Here is a 25419-nt window from a genome sequence, read left to right as displayed (position 1 = left end):
AACTGTCTGTTTAGATCTTCTGCCCATTTTTTGATGGGGTTGTTTGTTTTTTGGTATGGAGCTGCAGAAGATGTTTATAAATTTTGGAGATTAATCCCTTGTCAGTTGATGCATTAGGAAATATTTCCTCCCATTCTGTGGGTCATCTTTTTGTGTTGTTTAGGTTTTCCTTTGCTGTGCAGAAACTTTGAAGTGTGATTAGGTCCCATTTGTTTATTTTTATTTTTATTGTCCATACTCTAAGAGGTGGATCTGAGAAGATGTTGCTGTCATTTATGTCAGAAAGTGGCCTATGTTTTCCCCCAAGGGTTTTATAGTATCTGGTCTTATATCCAGGTCCTTAATCCATTTGGAGTTTATTTTTGTGTATGGTGTTAGGGAGTGTTCTAATTTCATTCCTTTCCATGTGGCTGTCCAGTTTTCCCAGCACCACTTATGAAACAGACTGTCCTTTCTTCATTGTATATGCTTGCCTCCTTTTTCATAGATTAGATGGCTGCCGGTGCATCAGTTTAATTCTGGGCTTTCTATCCTGTTCCACTGATCTTTATTTCTGTCTTTTTGCCAGTACTATGTAGTTTTGAGGACTGTTGCTTTGTAGTATAGTCTGAAGTCAAGGAGCCTGATTCTTCCAGCTCCATTTTTCTTTTTCAGGATGTCTTTGGCTATTCTGGGTCGTTTGTGCTTCCAAACAAATGTTAAAATAATTTGTTCGAGTTCTGTGAGAAAAGTCCTTGGCAATTTAATATGGATTGCATTGAATCTACAGGTTGCCTTGGGTAGTATAGTCATTTTGGTAATATTGACTCTTCTAATCAAAGAGCATGGTATGTCTTTACATCTGTTTGTGTCATCTTTGATTTCTTTCATCAGTGTCTTATAGTTTTCAGAGTACAGGTCTTTTGTCTCCTTAGGTAGGCTTACTCCTAGGTATTTTATTCTTTTGGATGTGATGGTAAATGTGATTGCTTCCCTAATTTCTTTTTCTGCTCTCTCATTGTTAGTGTATAGAATTGCCATCGATTTCTGTGTATTAATTTTGCATTCTGTGACTTTGCCAAATTCATGGATGAGCTCTAACAGTTTTCTGGTAGTCTTTAGGATTCTTTAGGTATAGCATCATGTCATCTGCAAATAGTGATAGTTTTACTTCTTCCTTTCCAATTTGGATTCCTTTTGCTTCTTTTACTTCTCTGATTAGTGTAGCTAGGACTTCCAAAACTGTGTTGAAGAGCAGTGGCGAGAGAAGACATCCCTTTCCTGTTCTTGATCTCAGTGGGAATTCTTTCAGCTTTTCACCATTGAGAATGATGTTCGCTGTGGGTTTGTCATATATGGCCTTTATCATGTTGAGGTAGGTTGATGCGAGGCCCACTTTCTGAAGGGTTTTTATCAGAAATGGGTGTTGGTTTTTGTCAAAGGCTTTTTCCGTGTCTATTGAGAGGATCATATGGTTTTTATTCTTCAGTTTGTTAATGTGGTGTATCACACTGATGGATTTGCAGATATTGAAGAACCCTTGCATCCCTGGGATAAATCCCACTTGATCATGATGTACAATCCTTTTAATGTATTGTTGGATGCGGTTTGCTAGTATTTTGTTGAGGATTTTTGCATCAATGTTCACCAGTGAAATTGGCCTGTAGTTTCTTGTTTTGTGGTATCTTTGTCTGGCTTGGGTGTCAGGGTGATGGTGGCCTCATAGGATGAGTTTGGGAGTATCCCTTCCACTGCAATTTTTTGGAATAGTTTCATAAGGATAGGTGTTAGCTCTTCTCTAAATGTTTGATAGAATTCACCTGTGAAGCCATCTGGTCATGGACTTTTGTTTGTTGCAAGTTTTTTCATCACAGTTTCAATTTCAGTACTTGTGATGGGTCCATTCATCTTTTGTATTTCATCTTGTTTAGTCTTGGAAGATTGTACTTTTCTAAGAATTTTTCCATTTCTTCTAGGTTTTCCATTTTATTGGCCTATAGTTGCATACAGTAGTCTCTTATGATCCTTTGTATTTCTGTGATGTCCGTTCTTACTTCTCCTTTTTCATTTCTAATTTTATTGATTTGAGTCCTTTCTCTTTTTTGCTTGATAAGTCTGGCTAGGAGTTTATCAGTTTTGTTGATCTTTTCCAAGAACCAGCTTTTCATTTCATTGATCTTTTCCACAGTTTCCTTTGTTTCTACTTCATTGATTTATGCTCTGATCCTTATGATTTCTTTCCTTCTACTCACTTTAGGTCTTGTCTGTTCTTCTCTCTTGAGCTGCTTTAGATGTAAAGTTAGCTTGTTTAATTGAGCTTTTCTTTGTTTCCTGAGGTGGGCTTGTATTGCTATAAACTTTCCTCTTAGAATGGCTTTTGCTGCATCCCATAGGTTTTGGAATGTCGTATCTTCGTAGTCATTTGCTTCTAGGTATTTTAAAATTTCCTCTTTGATTTCTTCAGTGATCCATTGGTTGTTTAGTAGCTTGTTGTTTAGTCTCCACATGTTTGTGTTTTTTGCAGGTTTTTTTCTTATAGTGTTGTGGTCAGAAAAGATGCTTGATATGATTTCCATTTTCTTATCATTACCAAGGTTGGACTTGTAGCCCAGGATGTGATCCATCTTAGAGAATGTTCCATGTGCACTTGAGAAGAATGTGTATTCTGCTTCTTTTGGATGGAATGTCCTATAAATATCTCTTAAGTCCATCTGGTTTAATGCTTCATTCAGGGCCTGTGTTTCCTTATTGATTTTCTGTCTGGTTGATTTGTCCATTGTTGTAAGTGGGGTGTTAAAGTCCCCCACTATGATTGTGCTATTGTTGATTTGTCCTTTTAAGGTTGTTAGCAGTTGCCTTTTATATTGTGGTGAACCTATGTTAGGTGCGTAGATATTTAAAACTGTTATATCTTCTACTTGGACTGATCCTTTGATCATTACGTAATGTCCTTCTTTGTCCCTGAAAATATTCTTCATTTTAAAGTCTATTTTGTCTGATATGTGTATTGCTACTCCAGCTTTCTTTTGATCCCCATTTGTGTGAAATATTTTCTCCCATCCTCTCTATTTCAATTTGTATGTGTCCCTAGAAGTGAAGTGGGTCTCTTGAAGACAGCATATATATGGGTCTTGTTTTTATATCCATTCAGGCAGTCTATGTCTTGGTTGGGGCGTTTAGTCCATTCACATTTAAGGTAATTATTGATATGTATGTTCTTATTGCCATTTTATTAATTACTTTGGATTTGTTTTTGCTGCTCTTTTTTCTCTTGTACTTTTCTGCCTAGACAAGTTCCTTTAGTATTTGTTGTAAGGCTGGTTTAGTGTTGCTGAATTCTCTCAGCTTTTGCTTATCTGTGAAGGTTTTGATTTCTCCTTCAAATCTGAATGAGAGCCTTGCTGGGTAGAGTAATCTTGGTTGGAGGTTTTTTCCTTTCATCAGGTTAAGTATATCATGCCACTCCCTTCTGGCCTGCAGAGTTTCTGCTGAAAAATCTGCCAATAACCTTATTGGGGTTCCCTTGTATGTTATTTGTTTCTTTTCCCTAGCTGCTTTCAAGAATTTTTCTTTGTCTTTAATTTTGGTCAGTTTGATTAGTATGTGTCTTGGTGTATTCCTCCTTGGGTTTATTTTATATGGTACTCATTATACTTCCTGGATTTGAGTGAGTGGTTCCTTTCCCATGTTAGGGAAGTTTTTGCCTATTATCTTTTGGAATATTTTTTTCTGTCTCCTTCTCTCTCTTCTCCTTCTGGCACCCCTATGATATGGATGTTGGTGTGTTCTCTGAAACTCTCTTCATTTGTTTTCAATCTTTTTTCTCTTTTCTGTTCTGCATCCGTAATTTCCACTAATCTGTCCTCCACCTCACTTATTTGTTCTTCTGCCTCCTGTGTTCTGCTGTTAGCTGCTTCTAGTGAATTTCTTTATTTCAGTTATTGTATTTTTCATCTCTTCTTGTTTAAATTTTATATCTTCTTTCTCTTTGCTCAGTATTTCCTGTAAGTTATCCATCTTCGCCTCTAGTTTATTTCCAATGTCTTGCATCATCTTCAGCATCAACAATCTAAAGTCTTTTTCCTGGAGGCTGATAGTCTCCTCATGGCTTAGCTGATTTTCTGGGGTTTTTCCTTTCTCCCTCATCTGAGTTATAGTTCTCTGTCTTTTTATTTTTATAGGTTTTTGGTGTGGTGACCTTTTTACAGATAATAGAGTTATAGCCTCTCTTACTTCTGATGTTTGCCCTCCTGTGGCTGAAGTCAGTATTGGGGGCTTGCTTTAGGCTTCCTGATGTGAGAGGCTGCTGCCTGTCCACTGGTGGGTGGAGCTGATTCTAATCCCTCTGGTGGGTGGAGCTTAGTCTCTGGATGGGATTAGAGGCATCTGTGTCCCTGAGGGTTCTTCAGGTAGCCTGTTTACTGAGGGGTTGTGCTGTGATCCCACCTGGGTTGTTGTTTGCCCTGGGGCTTCTCAGCAGCTGACTGGTGGGTAGGTCCAGATTTTCCCAAAATGTCCACCTCCAGAGAAAGGCATGGCTGCTGAATATTCCCAAGAGCTTTGCTTTCAATGTCCTTCCCTCACAACAAGCCACATTCACCCCTGTTTTCCCAGGATGTCCTCCAAGAACTGCAGTCAGGTTTGACCCAGATTCCTATGGAGACTTTGCTTTGCTCTGGAATCCAGTGCACGTGAAAGTCTGTGTGTGCCTTTTAAGAATGGGGTCTCCATTTCCCCCAGTCTGGTGGAACTCCCGCACACAAGCCCCACTGGCCTTCAATGCCTGATGCTCCAGGGACTCTTTCTCCCTGTGCCAGATCCCCACATGTGAGAGTTTGATGTGGGCCTCGGAACTCTCACTCCAGTAGGTGAGTCTCTGTGAACCAGATAGTTTCCAGTCTGTGGAGCTTCCCACCCCAGAGGTATAGGGTTGTTTATTTCGTGAAATCGCCCCTTCCTACCTCTTGATGTGGCCTCCTCTTTTTCTTCTGGAGTGGGATATCTTTTTTAAGGTTTCCAGTCCTTTTGGGTGAAGAGTGCTCAGTCTTTAGTTGTGAATTTTGTTTTTAGGAGAGAAGTTGAGATCCAGTCCTTCTATTCTGCCATCAGATTAATTAACTGTGTGTACTACATCTTCTATACCAAAACTGCTGTTTCATGAAGAGGCCTCCTGGCATCACCAAAAGAAAACCCGTATATTTTGGCAAGATACACTTCCTCCAACCACAACTAGATTCATTCAAATGCAGGGGCACTGGAGAGCCTCTGTCTCACATCATACTCTGCAATTCTGTTGCAATGCTTATAGACTTTCTTGTACTTCTTCCACTACTTGAAGTAGCAGTAGACATTGGGCTGGCTGCAGTATTATTCATCTCTGCTCTAAGAACACTTGTAGGCACATCCCGCATGGAGGATGTAGGGGTAGTGATGGTATGGTTTCTGCGGCAGTGGCCCATGACATGCTTGGGAAGGGGCCTATTTTTTTTAAGTATAGAAAATAGAGTGTATTCTAACCAGTGTGAATAGATGAATAAAAACAAAATTTCAGATGAGAATGGTCTAAATCTTACAGATAGTTTCACTGTTATAAATGTCCCATATTAAGAATTTGGCTGTAAATACTAATTTTGTCTGATTATTGTTAAAAAATCACCATGCAGAAGAAAGATATGAAACAATTCTTGTATTCAGTACCTGCACAAAATTTCTCATTGATTTACTATAAAAACAGTGTTTTTGTATTAGTATTTGCAGAAAGTACTACAAATCATTGACATAGAAGCTTCTTTTACAGCAAAATGCCTTATTCTTGATTATTGATATATCTAACAATGATCTAATTTGTTCCTCTTTTTTATAACTTAAAGGCACTTAATTTTATTCAGGTTAGTTAGCATTATTATTTATATATATCATTAAAATAATATCAGTTACCCATAAAATTAAAAAGTAATATACACAACTAACTTTAGTGCCTCCAAGTGTACTGAGTGGTTATTTTCCTTAAGAAAACATATTTTGAAATTCCCTGGTGTCTCAGGAGATTAAAAGTCCAGTATTGTCACTGCCGTGGCTTGAGTCACTGTAGTGGCATGTGTTTGATCCCTAATCCAGGAACTTCCGAATGCTGTGGATAGAGCTAAACAAAAACAAAAACAAACAACAACAACAAAAATAAAATACATTTTTTTTCTTTTTCATGGGATTTTTAAGATTTCTGGAGCTTCCCAGAGGGAAAGACAATATCCAATATAGTATTTAGTGTATCTTTGCCATCTGGGTTTTCAGATTCATTTGCTTTAATTCAAAGATTAAAGACAGAAAAATTGGACCAAATGGTGGGATAAACCCCTGTGGAAAACATGCTTCTGCTGTGATTATTTTTAAAGATTAATTGATTCTTTAACTTGTAACTATGCCTGTGTCTTCAGCTGCAGTTAATAACTGATTAACCATAAGCACGTAGATTAATTGTGCCAGAGAATGCTGGGAGATGAGTTAGCTCTTCATGTCACTAGAGTATCCTAGTTTAAGTGGAGAGTAGACTAAGCAAATGCTCACATGATGTAGTAAACCTTATCTCAAACAAGGACATCTAATATGTATAAGAACTAATTTTATATTTCTTTTTAAGGTGAGCTATCTTGGATTGATATTTAAAAAAAAAAAAAGGTAAGGAGAGATTAGAAAGAATTCCAAATTTATAGCCTTAAAGACTGGAAGTTTGGATGAAAACCTTCTGAAAATAGGGACATACTACTGATGAAAGATATCTTAAATAATATTGAGTTGTGAAATGTCATGTTGTACCATTAAAATGATAATTATTTTATTAAACCAGTTCAAACATCTACCATTTTCCTGAGCTTCTTATTGTTTTACTTTTTCCTTATAAACTCCTGGCTCTTCTCTATTTGGATTTAAATATGTATTTCTTAGAGGAAAACAAAACAGTTAAATAAAGCAAAACTGCTTTGATTATATGTTCTTCAGCTAGCCCCCTAACTCTTTCTTGTCAGAGCCAAGTTTCTTGAAGGGATTATGCATATTCATTAATTGTTCCATGTTTTTCACTTAAAAAATTGTTCCATGTCTTTCACTTCTTAAGGCACAGGAAAATGACTACTGGTGCCATTGCTCCAATAGCACGGCTCTGATGAATCCCACCAGTAACATATTTCTTGCCAAACTTAAAGTCCCTTTCCAGTTCTTTTCTTACCTTGATTCCTTTTTACCATTTATTCTGTTTTCCAACCCCTCCATGGACATGGAATTACTTTTAAAATTTATTTTGTTTGGCACTGATTTATTTCGTGTGTTCCTCTCTCATCACTTTTTCCTCAGTCTTTTTCAAATATTTCCCTTCTTTTTGCCTCCCCTTGATGTGGACAAGGGCTCTCTCCTTGGACCTTTCCTCTTTTCATTCTGAACCCCTCTTGAGTGGTTTCATTCGCTCACACAGAATACCACATCTGTAGTCCAGACATCTCATTCTAGTTCCAGCTTATATACCTTGTGATTAGAAGAGCAATAGGTGTTTGACATTGAGCATGAGCCAATCAGAAATAATTCCTTTCCCTTTCATATCGTCCTTCACCTCCTTCTCTGGCCAAGTATAGGTCTCCTTTTATATTTCATATTTCAGTTAATGCACTATCTACTCAAAGGCCAAACCAGGTCCTTCCTAACTCCCACCTTTCCTCAGCCCTATATCTAATCAGTTACCCAATTCAGTTCATGTAATTTTCAAAGGTTAAGAAAGGTAGCTTATGTAATTTTATATATATTATAAAATGTATAGATAATGTTCTTAAAAGTCTTTAACTTGACAGTTTCTGGCATATTTAATTAAAGAAAAAGCTTCCATAAAATGATTTCTGTTAAAAAGGTGTGGATAGCTATAGCATTTTATAGGAAAAATAAAAAAGAATTTTCCTTAGGTTTATCATTAAGGTGAGTATAGATAGCCATGTTGAAAATTGACCCTGAACATATTAGTTACAGATTAATCTTCCTTTACACTAATTTATTAGATTATTAATGAGTACTTATGTCCCTTATGTCAGTTTCTAAGAATACAAACATGAGTAAGCATAACTCTTATGCATATGGGTATATTTTATAGAAAACTATATTAGTTTTGTTATTTAAATATATGTAAAGCAAATATTCATGTATCAAATAATATATTCAATGATTTACATTGTTTCATAAATATAAAGAATTTTGGCCTCTGTTAAATTATGAAAATCAGTCTCTTTATTTCAAAGAACATTTTGTATTTGCCAATGAGTACCATCTCTAGATATTTACATTTCACATGCTTAGCCTATAAAACTTAAATAATTTATTTTAAAGAGAAGAAATAAATATAGATAAAATATCAGCAGTAAGATAAAATAGCCCAGTGTGGTTTTGTAATATTATCTAAGTAATTTTGTGTGAAAGTTGACTATTCAGTAAATATAGAACTACGTCTAGTCACTTATGATGGAACATGATAATGTGAGAAAAAAGAATGTATACATGTATGTGTAACTGGGTCACCATGCTGTATGGTAGAAAATGGACAGAACACTGTAAACCAGTTATAATGGAAAAAAATAAAAATCATTGTATAAAAATAATTAAAAAAATAAAAATAGAAAGTGATCATATGATTTCATCTCAAGGTCTTTGGATGAAACAGTATAGCATGTACTCAGTCTATACCCTGGGAGTGATGGAAGATACTGACTCTCAACATCAAGTGAATCCCTCTCATCAAATTACCTTCAGCCGAAAAGAGCTGCCTAACCTAAGTTCAAGCCTCCTCTTCACCAGGCTAATCTGTGACTGATCATTGTCTTCTGTGGGACAACTCTGAAACGCCATCTCAACTCTGCAGTTCCTTCGAGATCATCTGGAGACTTTGTAGTGATGCATCGCAGTTTAACTTCCCCCCCCCAATACCTAAGTCTACCTCTTTTTTTTTTTTTTTTGGCACATCATCACAAGAATTCATCATGAGAGCACTCCTCAATAAATTTCCTGAATCCATATTTATCAGAGAATCATATTTTTCGAGGAATCATTCTAGATGGTCTGAGGAAATAGTCTAAAATAGAATGTGATAGATAGACCACCCATCAACCCACTAACTGACTGGCAGTGAGGACCCCTGACTGGTGGTAGGTGAACCACAGATAGTCCTTGAATGCTATAGTGGTGAAACTGTTAAAGCCTTCACAGATGGTGAACAAATATTGGTAGCAATGGAAGGTAATGCTCTGTGAATTCAATATCTTAGGCTTTTGAGGAATTCAATAGAAAGTAATAATTATAAGGACAGTGGAATCAGTTTCTGCTGAGTGCTGTTTATACAGTAGAGAAAAAGAATAAAAGACTGAGTGTGATTAATCATGAATTGAAGGTGATGTGTAATCTTAAGAAAACCTCTTTAGTAGAATATAAGGAAATCCTTATCTTCTTTAGCCAGAGGTTATAAAAGCTGCTAATAAGGCTTAGAACTTATTTAAAAGTACACCAGAGTTCCAGAGAAGCTTGAATCCTCAGTCCCAGCAAATCAGCAAAGCCAGTGTTTGAACCTCAGCTGGAAATTTGGAAGTGGGGTATGTCTGGGTTTATGATCTTGAAAACCTAGACCTTCCTAAACCTGAGCCTACAGAAGTGGATGGTATCTTCCAATTAGAGGCCATCACTTTCCTCTTGCTTAAAGATGATGTGGAACCTCCTTCCTTTTGTGGTAATACATACCCCTCTTAGGATGTATCCTCACTCCCCTTTCTTGTCACAGGATCAATATAAAGGGTCAATAGTTCACATTATGATCTTGGAAAAATACTGTGTGTTTAAGGGAGGAAAGGGCTTATGCTATGCCTCAAATGAACTGCAGACCCTAGCCAAGATTTAGGAATAGGAGTCAAGAGAGTATATAGGAAGTATGATCCTGAGGCTGCTGGATCAGATAGGCTTGAGAATAAAATTGTGTAAGATGGGAGATGAAGGATAAGATTGAATGGGGATAAAGAATAAGAGTTTATTGCTATGGGAGCATTATCCCTTGAATTAAGATTCAGGCCTTAGCAATGACAGCAGGAGAGAGTTGCTACTGCTAGAGTGGTTCTTGTTGGAAGCTTGGGAAAAGCAGTGATCTCCACAAAAAGAAGCTGCCACAGTTGCTGTGTAAACAGTAGAAAAGGGATCAAATGACTCAGATATGTAAGCATGCTAGAGCTAATTTAGAACCTAAAAATGTCATCTGCTCAATGGATTCTACAGAAAGGCTTGGTGGACACCACATCAATAAAGCAATAGAAATGTACTATTGACTGAGACACAGGCATCACTGAGACTCAGAGGTGATGTTCTCTGTAGGTACATGTTCATAGCAGGAGATGCTATTACAGAGTGGGTCTCCTTGTTTGCAATGGGATACTAAGATCTCAAAATTAATAGAGGCTAGGTGGCAATGCTTAGCTGTCACAGGCAAGATGGGTACAATTATTAATGAGCACCTAGTTCAAATGCATCCAGTGTTCTAGACTTACAGAGAGCTGTGGAGAGGGTTAATAGAACACAGCATCCTTGGGGAAAACAAGTGGACCGTCAACGAGGGTATTGCCCCATCTGCACAATTAAAGAAATCAGACGGATGATGAGGAACCTGAATTTGGTCATATAAGAAAAGGCAGGACTCCTTGCCCAATTGTTGAACCTCATAATTTTCATACCATGTGGCCTGACATGCCAATCACACCTTGAGTTTTTTCATATCTACCATCGCTCCATCATAAAAATCAGGAAGACCTATCTGTAGTGCATCACAAGATGAAATGGTACATCTAAGACGAAGTATGGTCAGAGCCTAAGGGCCCAAGTAAGCTGTACAAGCAAATGCCTAGACTCTTATGACATCTATGCATGTTTTTCCACTGTCTCTGAGTTAATACTGAGCCACAAAAAAAGACTAAGCTTTTTTTTTCATGCTAAGTCAGCTCAGTACATGTATGCAACCTCAAAATTGAACTTCTGTTTCACTAGAAACCCACACTGTGATGTCCTTGATAGACAGGAATAAGGGAAAATCTTCCCAGTGGACGGAACTTAATTTAGGTGCTGTGCCTGGGAAACCACTTTGTATGGAAAAGGGAGATCTGTTCAGGTGTTTGGATGAACATATGGAGTGGCATGAAGTGTGATAATATTTGCATTGCATGTTAATTAGCATCAAAAAGTATCTACCACAGAAGCAGCACAAAACAATGAAGTAAACAAAGTAATGCAGATTGATATCAGCCAGCTTCTGTCATTGGTCACCCATAGCTGGGACAGCAGGCTTATGAAAAGAATAGCCATAATGTTAGGGATAGAGGCTATGCATAAGTTTGAAGGATGGGTTATAATTTACAAAGTTTGGTCTGTCCAGTGCCAGGACTGAATATCTATCCTGGCAGCAGCAGACACCAACATTTGTCTCTAGATCCTTTAAGAATGCCAACCAGGAGTTCCCGTCGTGGCGCAGTGGTTAACGAATCCAACTAGGAACCATGAGGTTGAGGGTTCGGTCCCTGCCCTTGCTCAATGGGTTAACGATCCGGCGTTGCCGTGAGCTGTGGTGTAGGTTGCAGATGCGGCTCGGATCCCGCGTTGCTGTGGCTCTGGCGTAGGCCGGCGGCTACAGCTCCAATTCAACCCCTAGCCTGAGAACCTCCATATGCTGTGGGAGCAGCCCAAAGAGATAGCAAAAAGACAAAAAAAAAAAAAAAAAAGAATGCCAACCAAACTCCTTGGTACCAAGTTTATTATATTAGACCTATTTTTACCCTTAAAGTGACAATGCATTATTTCGATTGAATTTGACATGTTTTCTGGGTATGGATTTTTCTGCTGACCTTAGCCAGCAGCAACCATCTCCAGTGGCTTTTATAATGTTTTGTTCTTAATACACAGTCTTACCTAACCACTCATTGGACAAAAACCGTATTTTACAGCAGTGAAGGCATATCAGCGGGAGGACTGCCATGAGATTCTCTAGTTATATTGTCTTCGATACCACCTAAAAATATTAACTTAGAGTGATAGAATGGTCCTTAGAGGGGGTGAGTGAGTCTTGGAGAAATAATATCCTGTAAGAAGTTGCCATCTTCCAAGATGAAGCATACATCCTAAATCAATTCAATGCCTATTATTATATGAATTTGGGGGGGGGGTGTAGAATACATAGGTTCAAGAATTAAGTAGAGACCCTATTACTACCATCACATTCGTGACCCACTTGGGGAATCTATGTTTCCCTTCCCTCAACTCTGGCCTCTGCCAGTTTAGAAGTCCTTGTTGTCAGAAAGGAAAAACACTTTAACTAAGTGACATAGAAAAGATCTTATTAATCTTCAAGGCTTGACTGCTACTCCGATATTTAGGTTTCTTGCATCAGGAAACAGTGCATAAAGGGAGTCACTCTTGCATTGGGAGTAACTGGCCTGTAAAATCAGTTTAGGGTTAGAATTGTTACTCAGTGAGGCAGTAAGAATATTTTTGATACCCAGTTGATCCACTGAGTTATTTCTTGCTATTCTACTGTCCAATTTTGGTGGTAAACAGACAACTGTATTATTAATGCTTGAGAATCTGTTACCAGTGGCTCAAAATCCTCAGTGACAAAGGTCTGGTAACCTCACTAGGTCAGGCACTTACCCCAAAAGATGTACTAGCCCAAGGCAAGAGCAATCTAGAACAGTGATAGTAGCAGATGATAATGATCATCCCACCAGTTTTTTTTGAAAGATTTCCCAGGAAAGGTGATTAACCAGAATCATGGAACAGCTTTTCCCAGATAGAGTGAGTGTTATGCCTAGCAAGTGGACCTGAATGAAGGCTGCAGTGTGCCCACAGATCCCTCCCTCAGGATTAAAATACTTACATCTCCAGCTGCTGAGTCTTAGCAGCTGATGGCTCTCAGCTAAATCCTTCTCTAGAAATCACCCTAGGCCAAACAGAGCTGCCCCTCCCAAGGTCAAGGCCTCAGTGGGGAGCAGCACACCTGCAATGATCAGTTGGTGGGGAAGACTTACCTTCCTTGCCTTAAGGAAATATAGCTCTGAGGGGACATCAGGGCTTCAGAACATCTCTAAGCCACTGAGAACTTTGTTGCAACTGCACTGTAGTTCAGCTCTCCTCCTTGACAAATCTACTGCCTTCACTCCCCCATGAGTGTTGAAGGTGCTTTCCTATACACTTCCTGCATACACCTGTGTCTTAGAGTCTCTTTTCCAAGAAACCTGACCTAAGGCAAATACATATATTCAGTATATATACAGTATTATATAGACTATATATTAAACATAATTTTTATAGACATGTCACTTAAACCATATATTATGTATTTATGCATATGTACATGTGTATATCATGTATGTATTTATGTATGTGTACATACATAAATATATACATATCTCTTAAAATATAGTTTTTAGCTATGCCATTGTTTGATTTGTCTAAAAGAAATCTTGTTTTTGGTATATTTGATGTTTTGGTTTCACTTTTACATGTTTTTAATCTTTTAAAGTATTAATAGAAATAATAGACAAATATGTTATATACTGAACAGAAAGACAATCACTAGTGGCATATTTGTTTTTAAATGTAAACAAAAACAAAAACAAAAGCAAAAACTAGAAGTTTCATGAAAAAGAAATTTCTAAACATGGGTGATTCTAACAGATGATCCTGCCAATACAGTGTTCAGTAAGCCATTGTCACAGGGTGAGATCCTTAGAAGGCCAGAGACCTGAAACTCCTCAAAGTCAGGGACCAGCATGTTTAAACAACTGTTCAGGTTTGGTCTCTTCTTCACTGTGCCTATCAGCACCACCACCTAACCTGAAAAGAGCTAGGGATACTTCAATAAATGGATGTTTGGAAAGTATAATATTATTAACTTTTTGGAACCCAAAGAGAGTTACCATTGATACACTGTTTCCCATCAAGTTCTGTTTTGTTTCTAAACTTTCTGGCTTGAGAATTTTGTTCTTTCAATAAAACACAGCTCATATCTTCTAAAAAGGAGACTGTAACTGAAAGAAATTGTGGCTTAAACAAGGAAAAAATGTTATTTACAATTGACTAATAGTATCTTTTTTATGTCACTAAGACTGAATTCAGCTTTTCAGTCTCCTATACATAAAACCTTAATTTTTAAATAAGAAACTACTCAATAGATTTTATAGGTAAAACCCTAATTATTAAATAAGAAACTATTTGATGGATTTTAAAGACATTTAAACATTTTGTGATTATAATGCTGATATCCGTAATATTCTAACATTAAAATCAGACATGATTCCTGCACAGCTAATAAAATGCATTTAAACTGAAAGTTCCTTAAACTTTTCCAAAAAGCAGCAGTTGTTCTGTAAACTTTCACTACTAAAATTAGAGGCTATTGAGGTAGCTGTGAACAGATTCTAATGTTGGAAAAAAAAACTCAGAATATTGCAAAACTAGAAATCTAAGTCAAGATGTCAAGCGGTTCACATTCAAAACAGCTTTTTTTAAAACTGGAGAAATTTGTGATTCTGTTCTTTGACTCCTTAGGGCAACCTTTACTTCACTACTTCTGTTGTCTTTTAATATTTTACACATTTAAAAAAAATTTTATTTATACTTGTTTCATTGACAAATAACATATTAATTTTAGCTATACAACATAGTGATTCAATATTTGTATACAGGTCCAAAATGATCACCACAATAACTCTAGTTACTATCACCATGCAAGTTCCCCATTTTTTTCTGGTAATAAGAACTTTTAAGATTTACTCTCTTAGAAAGTTTTGAATATATAGCACAGTTGTTTTAAAGCAAATACATTTCTTAATTTATTTTCACTTAGAAAAGAACATGGGATATGATACATCAGGGGTTGGCAGTGAATGGCAGACTATGTCCCTAATTCAAATCTGACTGGGTCACCTGCATTTTTAAATAAGGTTTTATTGGAACTCAGCAACATTCATCTTTCATTCATTTACCTATTTTCATTGGATGATTTCATACTACAATGAAAAATTTGAGTGATTGAGACAAAGATTATATAAAACCACAAAGCCCAACGTATTTGTGAATTGTTTCTTTCCAGAAAATATTTGTTAAACTCTGTTTGTTAAAATGTTATGTATACCCCTTCTTTAAAATGTATATAAAATAGCAAACATTTAGTCGAATATTCACTAACAGAAATATTAATTCTTTATAGTAGTGCCTTCTGTTAGCACATTTTAAATTACAAATATGATCTAGGATATAAACTCTGAGATGAAGGGAAAATTTAACCCAATACAAGATCATATTAAGATTATAATAATTTATAAACAAAATTTTAATTATTTTTAATGTATGCTATAAATTATTGGGAAAAGAAGAATACTAAGGTTAAGAGTCAGTTAGGCTGCTCGATATTTTTTCCTCTGACTGCGGCTCATTGCTTTGGCTAACTTTTTGGATTTTCAGATCTCTCTCACAGAGCTCCATGTTATGTAGCTGTTGACAACCTTGGAAATAGGAAAGTCATTGGTACTACGTCAGCTTATAAATAGAGATATTAAGAAATAACTATTGTCTTTAACTCCTGTCATTGGAAATTTCTCTGCAAATGAGTTCAGTAAACTCAATGAAAAAAATGAGTCTAGGGCTAAGCAATACAAGCTGTTAGGAAAATTCATGTGTGGTTAAGTTTTATATGAATAGTACTTTAAAAGCCATGTAACTCATAAAATTGTTTTTATGTTTTCTAGATTTGGATGATCCAGTAGTAACTGTTCATCAAAGTATAGGTGAAGCTAAAGAACAATTTTACTATGAGAGAACAGTGTTCCTCCGGTGTGTTGCGAATTCCAATCCACCAGTCCGGTACAGCTGGAGACGTGGCCAGGAGGTATTACTCCAAGGATCTGATAAAGGAGTGGAGATTTATGAACCCTTCTTTACCCAGGTAAGAATTGAGGTATGGTATTTCCAACCCACTCTGCTCAATACATTCCTAATTCTGGCATCATGCAATACGATATCTACTTGAAAAGATAGTTTCTCCCAATCTGGTCTTTTAAAAAACAATACATGCCTGGCTGAAAGATCAGAGGACTCAAATAATGAAAAATAGTCTGTTTATTTTGCATGTTGTAGTTAAATTTAAAATATTAACTCTTGGAGTTCCCATCGTGGCTCAGTGGTTAATGAATCTGACTAGGAACCATGAGGTTGCAGGTTCGATCCCTGCCCTTGCTCGGTGGGTTAAGGATCCAGCGTTACCGTGAGCTGTAGTGTAGGTCACAGACACGGCTCATATCTGACATTGCAGTGGCTGTGTGTAGGCTGGTGGCTACAGCTCCGATTAGACCCCTAGCCTGGGAACCTCCAGATGCCACAGGTGCGGCCCTAGAAAAGGCAAAAAGACAAAAAAATAAATAAATAAAAAATGCTAACTCTTAAATTAATGTATCCTAGCATATTTCTTTGTTTATAGGTTTGCCTAGGTTTCACGCTAAAGTACATTTCGTATATTTGCTATCTACTTTTTGCCATTTGTGGGAAATAGCTCTTAAAATAATTCTTAAAAGGAAATATTTTGATTTTTCCCATTTGCAATGGTAAATACATTTTAAAGGAATGAAGAAATCTACTTGAAATTTATTTGGTTTTGGTTTTAGGGGAAAAAAAAACTTGTCTAATTTTCTTTGTTCATTTTTGGTTTTGAAAAAGTTTAATAATGGAACCATAATTAGGTAATAGCTAAAATATCTGCATTATTAAAAATTTATTCAATAAAGAAGAAAATTAAATTAATTTAAATAGAAAGAATATAATATGGAATATTCTTCTGTCGTGTATTGAGAGTGGAGAATTAATAATTCTTGAAGACACTGAAGTTATAGGACTGTTTGAATGCTGTTATTATAAAGCTTTTTGATGGTCAGAAAGAAGCACAAAGCTAATTTTCTAAAAAAATTTTAGAAATGTACTTGGAAAATGTTCAAAATAATTGTGACAGTGAATTAAAAAATATACATAGGCAACAAGATAAACAGGAATTTGACTATGTTGTAAAAGTTTTGAGACATCATATATTCATAATTAAAGAAATATATAACCAAATGTAAAATATTATTAGATATTCTATACTTTGGAATGCTAAAGATGATTATAGGTTTCGCATCTGAACTCTCTAATAATGTAAGATTATCCTGAGTTTGTAAATTTCCCAGCATCCTATATTTTGTCATTAAATAAAAGTGAATGTGGCAATTCATTCTCTAATTTTTACTGAAATCAATTTTTTTTTTTAGTTAGCAAAATAACTTCCAATTTTTGTTAACAGTATTTAGTTGCTTAGTTATCTCTAAGATTTAGAAGTCCAGATAAATGAGCACCTATCATTTACTGATTCTTCTATTGGAAATGTCTTTAAAAATATAGACATTCCTAAAATTTAGAAAACATAATTTCCTGTTTGACATGATGTTTACAGATAGTAACACAATTCTAAATACCTAGTCACCAGGTGCGTAATCACTGCAGGCAGTTTCTTATCTTCAGAAGGGTCTTATCACCTGGAAATGAACACATGGACCAAGACCAAATTTGGGAGAAGCTTTTACACTTGGAAAATAATTAAGAATTTGTTTTAAAGTAATTAAGTAAGCACAAGCAAACTTTCACTCTTGATTTATTGCTGTTTCTAAGTTAGTAACTCAAAAAAAGCCCATCTTATAAGAATTATCAAACTAGTAGCTATTGATTCTACCTTTTAAAAGTAACCTATATTTTCTCTTCCTTCCTTTTATTCTCCTATTCTTTTATGAGAAAAACAACAGGTTTTAATATGAACATTTCAGTATGAATGTTATTCTATACTGTGTTGCATAACATATGCTTTATCTACCTTCCACTGTATTTCAAACTCTGCTGCTCCACTGTATTTCAAACTGCTGCTTGGCCCCTCTGAATTCTCTTAAAAATTATTTAAGAAACAAACTTGCCTTGAGTTCTGTGCTCTGAATTCACCTGCTGTAGTTGATAACTGTCAATAACATGTAGTTATAGCTTCTATTTTAAAATATCTTTTCTTCTGAAATGGTTATGTATTTGTAGCTGTTATAAGAATTACGTAGAAGGTAGAAATACTTCCAAACTTTTATGTTATATGTATACTTAATTTGTTAGTATTAAACATATTTTGTAGGCCAGATTGATAGAAATGTGCAAACTGTATCACATGGCAAGTTTACTTGGTATAACTGCAGAGAATGTTGGTTTTCTAGTAGACAAGATGTTATCAGTGTTTTTTCTTTGTACCTCACTGTGTTGATATACTGCACATAGGCCTGATATATACAAGTCCAGCTGTAACATGTGACTTCTATGATCTCTCCATGGAACATAGCAATAGGTTCATAAGTGGCTATCATACTTTATTACAGAAACATCCAATCACCTGAATGATCATTAAAAAATGGAATTTTTTTTCCTGCTTTCATCCCTCCAGTGGCTTCCCAATGTTTAGAGTAAATCCAAAAAAAAGTACTGAGGCCTGCAAGACCATGTTTGACCTTGCCCTGCCTTATTCTCTTTTATCTACTCTTCTGTACCTCATTCATGTTATGTCCATGCCCTCTCTAGACATGCCTAGAATCTACATATTGTCAGTCCCTCCATTGAGAATGTTACTTACTTAGATAATATGGCAGAGGTCTTAACACCAAGGACTCATCACCTGAGAAAGGCTTTTCTTGACAGATCTATATGAAGTAACATCTTTTCCCTTCTATAGTTACTCTTTCCTACTACCCATTTTGGTTTGTTTGTTTTGTTTCATTTTTTTCCTTACTACACTAAAACTCTCATATTGTCTTATTCATCTATTTAGACATAAATTCAATAATTACAGTGACTTTGTCTTTTCAGCAGCACAAATAGTGCCTGACACATGGAGGATTCTCAGTAAATATATTGAGCCAATTATTCCCATGGAAATGTCTGGATTTGTAACAATGGAATAGTAAAAATTAAGTTATTAGTAACTCCTGAGTTACTCTCTGACTTACTCTCCAATCCTATTTTTGTTAATATAAACTTTATTGGAGTATAGTTGACTTCAAAAGTTGTGTTAGTTTCAGGTGTACAGCATAGTAATTCAGTGATATATATGATTCACTGATTATATATATATCAGTTCCTTTTATGATTCTTTTGACATATAAGTTATTACACAGTTTTGAGTAGATTACCCTGTTCTATACAGTAGGATTTTGTTACTTATCTATTTTATATATGGTAGTGTGTATATTTAAATCCCAAACCCCTAATTTATCCCTCTGGCCCCATGTTTCCCTTTTGGTAACTATAAATTTGATTTCAAAATTTTTGAATCTCTTTCTGTTTCGTAAGTTCTTTAGTATAATTTTCGTTAGATTCCACATATTAGTGATCTCATATGATATTTGTCTGTCTCTGTCTGACTTACTTCACTCAGTCTGATAATTTCTAAGTCCATCCATGTTGCTGCAAATGGCATTATTTTATTCTTTTTTGTGGCTGAGTAATACATTCTGCTTTATCCACTAAAGACAATTTAGTGAAATGTGAATGATACTATAATTAAATTCATTTTCATATATTTAATTTCCAAATATTTGATGATTTTATTATAATTTTTAATTGATAGCTAATCTAATTTCACTGGGTCAGAAACATACCATGACTAATATCACTCTTTGGAGATCAAGACTTGCATGGTGTACTTGCCTATGGTGTACTTCCATGAATAATCCATGTGCACCCACAAAAATGTGCATTCCAGCATTGTCAAGGTTCAGACATTTGTCAATTGTATCATTCAGGCATTCCATGTATTTCCTGATTTGATGGTCTGTTGCTCTCAAAGTTTTTGCAAGAGTTTAGTTATTATCTGTGACTATGATGGCAGGAGATATGTGTCTTTATTTTTATCAACTTTTTAAAAAATTTTTAAAATTTTTATTGTATTTTTTCAATTATTTCCCCAATACAATTTTTTTTCTACTGTATCACATGGTGACCCAGTTACACGTACATGTACACATTCTATTTTCTCATATGATCATGCTCCATCATAAGTGACTAGACAGAGTTCCCAGTGCTACACAGCAGGATCTCATTGCTAATCCATTCCAAAGGCAATAGTTTGCATCCATTAACCTCAAGCTCCCACTCCACTCTACTCCCTCCCCCTTGGCAACCACAAGTCTATTCTCCAAATCCATGATTTTCTTTTCTGTGGAAAGGTTCATTTGTGCCCTGTATTAGATTCCAGGAATATGATATCATATGGTATTTTTCTCTTTCTGACTTACTTCACTTACTATAAGAGTCTCTAGTTCCATCCAGGTTGCTGCAAATGGCATCATTTCATTCTTTTTTATGGCTGAGTAGTATTACATTGTGTATATATACCACCTCTTCCTAATCCAATCATCTGTCAATGGACATTTGGGTTGTTTCCATGTCTTGGCTATTGTGAATAGTGTGGCAATGAACATGTGGGTGCATGTGTCTTTTTTAAGGAAAGTTTTATCTGGATATGTGCCCAAGAGTGGGATTGCTGGGTTATATGGTAGTTCTATGTATAGATTTCTAAGGTACCTCCATACTGTTCTCCATAGTGGTTCTACCAGCTTACATACCACCAACAGTGCATACCCCTCTCCAGCATTTGTTGTTTGTGGACTTATTAATGATGGCCATTCTGACAGGTGTGAGGTAATATCTCATGGTAGTTTTGACTTGCACTTCTCTAATAATTAGTGATGTTGAGCATTTTTTCATGTGCTTGCTGGCCATCTGTACATCTTCCATTTTTATCAACTTTTGCTTTATATATTTTGAAGGTATATTATTAGTATATATAGGTTAGATTTATTATATCTTCATAGTAGATAATCTGAGTATATTGTCTTTCTGATACCTTATCTTTCTGGTAGGTTATTATTCAGAAATGTCCTTTACCACTGGCAATGTATTTGGCCCTAACTCTTTTTGTCATTTTTTTTAACTATATAGGCTTTCTTTTGCTTAGTGAGATTTTTAGGGGGTAGGAGAGAGAGATATTCATCTCTTTTACTTGCAAATTTTCTGTGTCTTTACAATATATCTCTTTTAACCAGGATATATATTTTTGTTGTAGTTTTAATCCAGTGGAATGATCATAATATTTAATCTAGTGACTAATATCTATTTTTTACTATATGACCTACTTGTTTTCATTTCTGTTTTTTTGCCTTCTTTTGAACTTATCAAATACTTAAATTATTCCATTATAGCATCTATTTAACCGAGAGGGTTTTTTTTTTTCATTTTTATTTATTTTTTTGTCTTTTCTAGGGCCACACCTGCAGCATATGGAAGTTCCCAGGCTAGGGGTCTAATCAGAAGTGTAGCCTCTGGCCTACGCCAGAGCCACAGCAGTACAGGATCCAAGCCACATCTGCAACCTACACCACAGCTCATGGCAACACTGGATCCTTAACCCACTGAGCAAGGTCAGGGATTGAACTTGAACCCATGTCCTCATGAATACTAGTTGGGTTTGTTAACCACTGAGCCACAGGAACTACAGGAACTACACTGAGCCACGACGAGAACTCTGAATCCTTTGTATTTTATGTTATTTTTCATCAAGTATTTTAATTCTACCTATATTTTTAAATCAATAAGATATTATTTTGTTCTTTGAAACAATCGTTATCCACTTACATTTACCAACATATATTCTTTTTCTACTTTGAGTTCATTTATATGTGAGGGACTATTCAAAGTTAATTTCTTGCAGTTGGATAGACATGTATTCTACCACCATTTATTGAAAAGTTCATTCTTTCATCACTGAATTTCCTTGGCACTTAAATTGAAAATCAATTGGCCCTATGCATTAGGGTCCCTTTCTGAACTATTTGTTCTGTCCCATTGACTTATATGTCTGTCTTTATGCTAATACCATACTGCCCCAATTACTGTAGGTTTATAATAAGTCTTGAAATCAGAAAAAAAGTCCCTCAACCATGTTCATCTTTTTTATAATAACTTTTGATATTTTACCTTCTTTGTATTTCCACTGAAATTTTAGGATCATCTTGTCAGTTCCTAGAGAAAATCTGAAAAGATTTTGAGTGAAGTTTTGTTGGATATGTAGATCAATTTGAGGAGACTGATATTAAGGTTATTGAACTGATGGGTGATTGATATTGGCAATGTATTATGATCAAGCAATGAAAACCCTAATCTCCATTTTGATTTTACCTCTTTATCATGTGTAGTATTGCTCTATGAACAATTTGAGAGCATATTTAAGATTTTCTAGTACCAATTTTATTTAGGTTTATTAACCTGTCACATACAGGTTTGAGTGACAATTTTGTGTATAGGTGTATTTATCATAAATGCATAGGGAACCAGTCATTTACTTAAGAAAGTCTTGAGAGTTTTTAATGCCTCTCAGGGTAAGGCAGCTAGGTATACATATTCACATAAATATCCAAGAGTTTTGTTTTTGGTGGGCCATAGTAGGTTTACTTTTGTGCAGAAAAAACAAATGCAAATGCCTATTGAAACTATCTGGTAACATAAATATATGAACTCAGACAGGTAGCATGAAAATAAGAACTGGTAAGGCTTGCTGTGCACTTTTTAGAAAATAATACACCACCTATTGCTGCCAGACTTCTATATTTGACCCCCTTGACTGCAACTTTTAAACTCTGCTTGAACCTACAGTTTCTTCAGGAGTGGGTGGTAGATATGATAACATTACTAGTTTTGTATAATTTCAAATATATAGGCAATTACAAAATAAGTAAGATTTCTTTAAAAGTTCTGTTGGATGAAAAATTTAGAATTAATAAATTCAAAATTCCAGCTTTCAGGACACATTTTTATAATACAGTGTAAAGAACATTTTTACCCATAAATCTACTTGATAAGAAACAATTTCCTCATCAGTAGCTTCTAGCTGCCTTGGAAATTTGGAAGGATGATTAATTATGGATGTTTAGCAGTAGAAAGCAACACAATGGACTTAGCTTGTGGTCTCTATATTTATAATCATAAAACATAATTTTTATGTAGATTAAAATTTGTTATTACATCTAGTTCTTTTCTCTACATTTCACATTTTCTTTAGATTATAAATTAATTTTATTTTGTATCCTTGAAATGCTCCCCAATACTGACTTAGTTTTTTTGCTTTCCTGTAATGGCTTTGCCATTTATGAGATAGAAATAGTGTTTATTTTTCCTTTTGCTTATCATGCTACTATGTATGTGTATGTATTTCTTAGATATTATTGATTTCTTGGACTGTTGTTTCCATCATTGCCATATGTACTTTATAATGAAAAATCTGTCCAAAAACTAAAAGCTTTGTTTTTATTGGCACACTTTAATAATATTTTAATTTATTTTCATAAATCCCATAGCCTCTGTAGGAGTCTTCATAGTGTAAATAAGATCCAGTTAATATGACTGAGATCTATTTTGTACAAGATAATGGCAACTGTCTTTCAGAGATTAAGAGGTTTACTAGGCAGGGATCCTCTGACTTTGTTAATATATATGGGGAGAACTCAAAGTAAACAGTTATTCCTCTTATTTCTTTTTCTTCTCTGATTGCCATGGCTAGGATTCCAAAATTATGTTGAATAACTATGGTGAGAGTGAACATCCTTGTCTCATTCTTGATTGTAGTAGAAATGCTTTCAACTTTCCCTATTGAGAATGGTGTTAGCTGTAGGTTTGTCATATATGGCCTTTATTATTATGTTGAGGCAGGTTCCTCTGTGCCCACTTTCTACAGAGTTTTTGTCAGAAATGGGTGTTGAATTTTGTCAGAAGCTTTTTCTGCATCTATTGAGATGACCATATGGTTTTTATTTTTCAGTTTGTTGATGTGGTATATAACTTTGATTGATGTGTAGATATTAACGAATCCTTGCACCCTGGGATAAATCCCACTTGATCATGGGATTATGATCCTTTTAATATACTGTTGGATTTGGTTTGCTAATATTCTGTTGAGGATTTTTGCATCTGTGTTCATCAGTGATATTGGCCTAGTAATTTTCTTTTTTATGTATCCTTGTCTAGTTTTGGTATCAGAGTGATGGTGGCCTCATAGAATGAGCTTGGGAGCGTCCCTTCCTCTGGAAATTTTTAATAGAGTTTCAAAAGGATAGGTGTTAACTCTTCTCAGAATGTTTGATATAAGTCACCTGTGAAGCCATCTGATTCCAGACTTTGGTTTTTTGAAAGTTTTTAAAATCACAGTTTAGGAGTTCCCATCATGGTGCAGTGGTTAACAAATCTGACTAGGAGCCATGAGGTTGCAGGTTCAATCCTCGGCCTTGCTTAGTGGGTTAAGGATCTGGCATTGCCGTGAGCTGTGGTGTAGGTTGCAGATTTGGCTTAGATCACATGTTGTTGTGGCTCTGGCATAGGCCAGCGGCTACAGCTCCGATTAGATCCCTAACCTGGGAACCTCCATATGCCACAGGAAGCGGCCCTAGAAAAGACAAAAAAAAAATCAGTTTCAGTGTTTATGATTGGTCTATTCATATTTTCTATTTCTTCCTGGTTCAGACTTGGAAGGTTGCACCTTGGTAAGAATTTGTCCATTTCTTCTAGGTTTTCCATTTTATTGGCATATAGTTGGTTATAGTAGTCTCTTGTGATCCTTTTTGTTTCTTTGGCGACAGTTGTAACTTCTCCTGTTTCATTTCTAATTTTATTGATTTGAGCCCTATCCTTTTTTTTTTTTGATGGGTCTGCCTAAAGGTTTTTCAACTTCTCTATACAATAGCTGATTAACAATAATCTACTGTATAGCACAGGAAAATCTACTCAATAGTTTATAATAACCTATATGTAAAAAAAATCAACATATTTATATATGTAACTGATTCATTTTGCTGTACACCTGAAAATAATACAGCGTTGTAAGCCAACTATTCTCCAAAAATGTTTTTAAAAAGAAAAAAATGAGATGCCAAAAAATGAAAAAATAAAATAAGAATAAATTGGTACTAATTTCAGACACTTTATAAAAACAAAACAGTGATTATGATACAAAATAAAAATGATTGTCAAAATAGAGGTATACAGTACTGCTATGGAGAGATCATTTGAGATGAAAAGCAATAACATGTGCAATATACAGAAGGCAGACAATATCTTCAAAGACTGGCCATGTCTCTGTTTGGCTGGAATAATAGTTGGTATATGTGAGGAACAGTGTACTGTGAATCTGGGAAGGTATCTCGGGTCTATATCATGGAAAGATTCAAATGACAGATCATAAGTCTACTTATTTTTAATACTATGAAATTAAATTTCTTTTAAATATGTTTTCCTATT

The 25419-nt window shown here is 35.4% G+C and overlaps 1 protein-coding gene across 1 annotated transcript in view; it reads left to right on the top strand.

The window, feature by feature from the left end:
• Window positions 1–25419, top strand: part of MDGA2 (MAM domain containing glycosylphosphatidylinositol anchor 2) — an 826502-nt gene that overhangs the window by 484232 nt on the left and 316851 nt on the right. The window contains exon 4 of the mRNA XM_047767260.1: window positions 15777–15973. Within this exon, the coding sequence (XP_047623216.1) occupies window positions 15777–15973 (197 nt within the window). The remainder of the gene's footprint in view (window positions 1–15776; window positions 15974–25419) is intronic.

The sequence above is a fragment of the Phacochoerus africanus genome, chromosome 2 (genome assembly GCF_016906955.1).
Source record: "Phacochoerus africanus isolate WHEZ1 chromosome 2, ROS_Pafr_v1, whole genome shotgun sequence".
Classification (NCBI taxonomy): domain Eukaryota; kingdom Metazoa; phylum Chordata; class Mammalia; order Artiodactyla; family Suidae; genus Phacochoerus; species Phacochoerus africanus.
The sequence above is the reverse complement of the archived record's forward strand: the minus strand, read 5'-3'. Positions and strand labels throughout refer to the sequence as shown.